The sequence below is a fragment of the Rutidosis leptorrhynchoides genome, chromosome 3, assembly GCF_046630445.1.
Source record: "Rutidosis leptorrhynchoides isolate AG116_Rl617_1_P2 chromosome 3, CSIRO_AGI_Rlap_v1, whole genome shotgun sequence".
In the NCBI taxonomy this organism is placed as follows: Eukaryota; Viridiplantae; Streptophyta; class Magnoliopsida; order Asterales; family Asteraceae; genus Rutidosis; species Rutidosis leptorrhynchoides.
In genome coordinates this window covers 590,165,942-590,171,955 of record NC_092335.1, presented here as the reverse complement: position 1 = coordinate 590,171,955, position 6,014 = coordinate 590,165,942, and the positions used below count along the sequence as shown (strand labels likewise).

Below are 6,014 nucleotides of genomic sequence, written 5' to 3'. Positions count from 1 at the left end.
GAGGAGTTGATGGCATTAACAAATCAGAAAAGCCGATTAAGATGATTTGAGTATGGAAGTGGACGAGTTCCTAGTTCTCGAAGGTAACCCATTCTTTGAGTAGTGAGATAAGAAAGATTTATGGGTTCATGAGTGAGAAGTGACCACATGACAACGACTTCGATTCCGGAAATGTGAGTAGCGGTAGGTTCCCGACAATAGATATTGTTCCGAACGACATTAAGAATAAGTTGAAGATCATGGCGGATGTCGTTATCTTGAATGAGAAGCCGTTGGTTGAGGTTTCATTGTACTCCCGGAGTGGTGATGAGATCTAAGATGGGTTGCAACGGAAACGTAGGATTAAGTGATCTTAGATCGGTTGAAGGAGTATAGAAGGAACGCCCATTCGAAGGAATTGCCATAACAGTTGCAAATTGTTCAAGGGACCAAGTGTAAGGAGTATTAAAAAGTCGAAATGCCACTTGGTCGGGGTTAGAAACATCAAGATTAGCATAGAATTCCCTAATGAGAGTTGGATAAATGGTTTCATCAAGCTCAAGAAATGAGAAACAATTGTTATGGGTAAAAAGTTGAGTTAGTTCGAGAAACTCGGCATGATGAACAACACGCTCCTCATGAAGTGTTCTAGTCTCCATGTGTTGCCTATTGTTCGTAATACGTTGATTTCTCGTGTTGGTCATTTCCTAGAAAAACAACAATTTTAGCAAAGTAATCAAGTTCATAAGTTTGAAAATCTATATGCTAAACATGTGTAGATTAGTCCTTGTCTAGACCCATTTTGAAAACTAAGAATTTGAAATTAAATTGTACTATTTTTCTTTTAAAAATTTAGACAAGTTTCATCATTTTGCTCTATGTTTGTCAAGAGTAGATACTAGTCATGAGATTGACAAGTATCATAATGATTTGTTCAAACATATATGTGTGTGCATGAGTGAGTTCAAAAACTTAAAGCATATATGAGTTTTTATGCAAGAAATCACTATTATGACTCATTTGAAAAGAAAAACCCTTTAAAACAATTTTACTCATATATTTTAAGAAAATCATGCAATCAACAAGTGTACCTATTAGTTTGAAAATATAATCAATTTAATAAAATTGAGATTAAGATTTTGAGTGCTTACCTTAAAGAGAATTGAAAGAATATGGATCACTTTTTGAAAAGTACTTGAAGGTAGGACAAAAGTAAATCTGAAAATCCAGTGGTTGGGGTTTAAAGAAGAGATGTGGTTGGTGGAAAAGTTGTTTGGATATTAAAAGAAAAGCATAAAGGAGAAGAAATTCGTCAGACATCAGGCGGCTCTCTACACGGTCGACCGTGATTCGACCGTGCGTGATCATGATAGAATTTTACGGAGTGTGTTCCATCATTCCCAACCCATTCCTAAGCAAGTTAAAGGTTTCCTTTTTAAGGGGCTTAGTGAATATGTCAGCTATGTTTTCCGCAGATTCTACCTTATCTATCACAATATTACCATTTGAACGTGGTCACGAAGGAAATGGTGCCTAATGTCTATGTGTTTAGTCCTAGAGTGTAATATTTGGTTTTTTGATAGGTCTATAGCACTTTTTGTTATCACAACATATGGGTATTTAGGATGAGATGATACCGTAATCGAGGAAGGTTTGCTTCATCCATAACACTTGTGCGCATGCTCTTCCCATGGCTACATATTCGGCTTCGGTGGTAGACAATGCAACGGGCGTTTGCTTCTTTGAGAACCATGACGTTAAGCAAAGTCCCACGAACGCACATACTCCACTTGTGCTCTTTCTATCAATCATTGATCCACCATGATCGGAATCTGCAAAGCACATAATATCAACCCCGGTAAACTTTGGATACCATAACCCAAGATGCATTATTCCCTTTAAGTATCTAAAGATCCTTTTAACGGCCTCTACGTGCGACGTCTTTGGATTTTCTTGAAATCTTGCACATAAGCATACGCTAAACATGATGTCGGGCCGACTTGCCGTTAAATAAAGAAGGGATCCAATCATTCCCCTATATTTAGTACTATCGAATGGTTCTCCTTCTCCTTCCAAAGTAAGTTTCACATTTGTTGTCATCGGAGTCGCCATTGGTTTTCAGTTCTCCATTCCAAATTTCTTGATCATTTCATGAACGTATTTTTGTTGATTGATGAATGTTCCATCTTCTAGTTGCTTGATTTATAGTCCGAGAAAGAACTTGAGTTCACTCATCATGCTCACTTCAAACTCATCATGCATTAACTTAGAAAACTCATTGCTAAGAGATTCGTTAGTAGACCCAAATACAATATCATCAACATATATGATAGTGCTCCAAATGAACATATATTTAGGCGCAATATCCTTCCATTATGTAAAACTTTTAGTTACTATTGTTCTATTTTTATGTAATATTCGTTTAAATAAATAAGTGCGAAGACAAAAGAAGAAAATGACGATTTGAAGACGCAAATGACGAAAAAGCTCAAATGTACAAGATATAATTCAAGTGGTTCAATTTATTGATGAGAAACGTCCAAAAATGACAAGAGTACAAGTCGCGAAACGCAAAGTACAAGATATCTAAGCATACGAAAGGACGTTCGAAAATCCAGAACCGAGACATAAACCGAGCATCAACGCGCGAGTCAACGGACCTAAAACTACGAGTCAACTATGCACAAGAACCTAATAATATATATATATATATATATATTATATTATATTATATATTATTAAAATCGAGCAGCCCACGTTTTGAAAAGCAAAAATATTGGTTCCAGCTGGCCATGCGAGCGCATGGCCTGGAAGCACAAATCTCATGCGATCGCATGAGCCCAGAATCCTGGCCAAGTCCTATAAATTGCAAAGAATTCAGCCGAATTGTACACACCTTCACACTCTTCTTTCTTTCTTTCTGTAAACTATATTTATATTTATTATTTATAATATTAAGTTTAAGTTAAGATTAATAATAATTGGGTTATTGTAAGAAATGTTTTACGGGTTTTAAAGTCAGAACTCTGTCCGGGTAACGCTACGCAATAAATAGTCACTGTAAGCTATGTTCTTCCTTTTTAAATTAATGTCTCGTAACTAAGTTATTATTATGCTTATTTGAACCGAAGTAATCATGATGTTGGACTAAAAATCAAGACAGGGTTATTGAATTTTGTACCATAATTCGGGTTTGGACAAAAGACCGACACTTGTGAACATCGGACTATGGACTATTAATAGATTGGGGGTATTGTCTAATCGAATGACAACTCATTAGAATCTGTCGAACCTATCTTCAAATTATTTAATCTAATAATTATTAAATGATTATGAATGTCCTATTTAGTGATGTTTATACGACATCTTTTACAAATCATTTAATTAATCAATTGGATTGGGTAATTTATTATTCATTATGGCCAAGTGAATAAATTAATGTATCATGGACTAATTATAACAGGGGTGGATTACATACAAGGGTAATTGGTGTAATTGTTAACAAAGTATTAAAACCTTGGATTACACGCAGTCGATAACCTGGTGTAATTATTAACAAAGTATTAAAACCTTGTTACAGTTCAAATCCCTAATTAGTTGGAATATTTGACTTCGGGAATAAGGTTAATTTGTCGAGCATTTTATAATTATGACCGATGAACTATTATGGACAAAAACCAGATAGGTTTCAAATAAATCCAGGACAAAGGACAATTAACCCAGAGTAATGAATTAAAATCAAAACGTCAAACATCATGATTACGGAAGTTTAAATAAGCATAATACTTTTATTTCATATTTCATCGTACCTTTATTTACTGTCATATTAATTACTGCAATTTACTTTATCGCAATTTAAATTCTGTCATTTATATTATCGTCATTTATCTTTACGCTTTATTTAAAATTGTCAAACCGGTCATTAAACGGTAAAAACCCCCTTTTATATATTATTATTACTATATATAATTATATATATTTTATATAAATATAGTTGTTAAAAATATAGTACGTAATCGCTAGCTCCCTGTGGAACGAACCGGACTTGCTAAAAACTACACTACTATACGATTAGGTACACTGCCTATAAGTGTTGTAGCAATGTTTAGGTATATCCCATCTATATAAATAATTAAAACTTGTGAAAATTGTATGTATTTCGTATTAAAAATAATAATATTTTGCGTACCACGGCTGCACACATCAAGTTTTTGGCGCCGCTGCCGGGGAGCCGAAAGCAAAACGCTATAAAAAATATTAGTTTTAATTTATTTTTGTAAAAATATAATAAGTTTTAAACATAAAAATACAAAAATATAAATAAAAAAAATTTATTTAAGTGTTTAAGTAAAAAGAAAATATATTTTATATAAAGTATAAAAGTATTTTTATTAAGTTCTTAAAAATATAATTCTAAATATTACTTATATTAATTTTGTAAAGATTATAAATTAAATACATATAAAAAAAAAACTGGGCCTGCGAATTTTTGGCATGCATTTAAATTGAAGCTACATACCATGCGACCGCATGGCTCTATAACCCTCAACTCATGCGATCGCATGAGCTGAGGTGACAGCTCTGATCCTTAAACTGGTACGATTAGGGTTACGATTTTAATTATTGTTAATTAATTAATTTGTTAATTAGGGTTTTAATTTAATATATTTAGTTTAGTTTAATTATAACTTGTTATTATTAGTTTTAATTAGTTTTATAAATTAATACTTTTATAAAATAATAATATAAAAATAATATTTTATCATTTTTTGTTTCTTTTTATAAATTGTATATTTTTATCATTTAATTAGTTTTAAATTTAGTTTTTGCCGTAGTTATTTTATATTTTTAGATTTTTAGGCTTTGCAGTAAAATCCCTTAAGTACTTTTTCTTTAGATTAAGATTTAGGTGCTTTAGAATTTTGCGACGCAATTTATAAACTGTAGTACCTAATTAAGTTATTGCCGTTTTGGATATAGAATTCCTTTTAAGCTTTAATACCTTTAGACGCAAGTTTTAATTTTTAGTTTTTAGGCTTTTAAGTTTTGACGCTTTCCTTTCAACGTTTATTATTCGATTTTTTTTCGTTTTTCGACGCATTTTTTTTTCATTTCTACGCTCTAGTTTTTAGGACATAGATTTTTATCTTCTTTAAATTTCGACGAAAAATTATTTTAAGCTGTTAAATTGATAGACATCCAAAATTTTCTGGTTTGTAGTAATAGTTGGATTTGTTAGTGGCGAGTTGTGGGCTTCCGATTTAAAGGGTCCTGGCTACCTGCTGCATCTATTGGCTATTCGAAACGTGGGCAAAATCAGAAAAGTCTATTAATTTGATAACTTATATAATTTTTAGATTTATAACTAATAGGATATTCAGTGAATGCACCGAGCAAAACGTTCACCGCCTGTAACCCGATTAAGTCATCTAGCCAATATTGTCGCCGTAGATTTTTCTTTAGAATCGTCAAGTCGAACAAGTACTCCAACTCAAATTTTCGATAATCCATTTTTTGAACCCGACCACACAATTGAGAACCCGGAGGATATTCAAGGACAATTCCAAGATCCTGAACCACTAATCATTCCTCTTAAATCACAAACCGTTAAATCAGAATCTTCTAGTGATTCGTATTCAACAATTTCAAATATGGAAATAACGGAACCTCTAAGTATGGAAGATAGAATGAGAGCCACACACACTGGCCAAGGTCACGCCATTATTAAGCCAGATGTTAATGCGCCAGATTATGAAATCAAAGGACAAATCCTACACATGGTAACTAATCAATGCCAATATAGTGGTACGCCAAAAGAAGATCCAAACGAACATCTTCGAACTTTTAATAGGATTTGTAATCTATTTAAAATAAGAGAAGCTGAGGATGAACAGATCTATCTCATGTTGTTTCCCTGGACTTTAAAGGGAGAAGCCAAAGATTGGTTAGAATCGTTACCTGAAGGAGTGATTGACACATGGGATGTTTTAGTTGAGAAATTTCTTAAAAGATTCTTTCCAGCATCTAAAGCCGTG

The 6,014-nt window shown here is 32.9% G+C and overlaps 1 protein-coding gene across 1 annotated transcript; it reads right to left on the bottom strand.

Annotated features, from left to right (window-relative positions):
• Positions 1-1,599: 1,599 nt before the first annotated feature.
• On the bottom strand, positions 1,600-2,091 carry LOC139902168 (uncharacterized mitochondrial protein AtMg00810-like). The gene has a single exon (XM_071884820.1). The coding sequence runs from the start codon at positions 2,089-2,091 to the stop codon at positions 1,600-1,602; it is 492 nt and encodes a 163-aa protein (XP_071740921.1).
• Between the last annotated feature and the right edge of the window lie 3,923 nt (positions 2,092-6,014).

What these genes read in the sequence shown, in the direction of transcription:
- LOC139902168 (XM_071884820.1), bottom strand. Translation starts at nt 2,091, where the DNA reads ATGGCGACTCCGATGACAACAAATGTGAAACTTACTTTGGAAGGAGAA.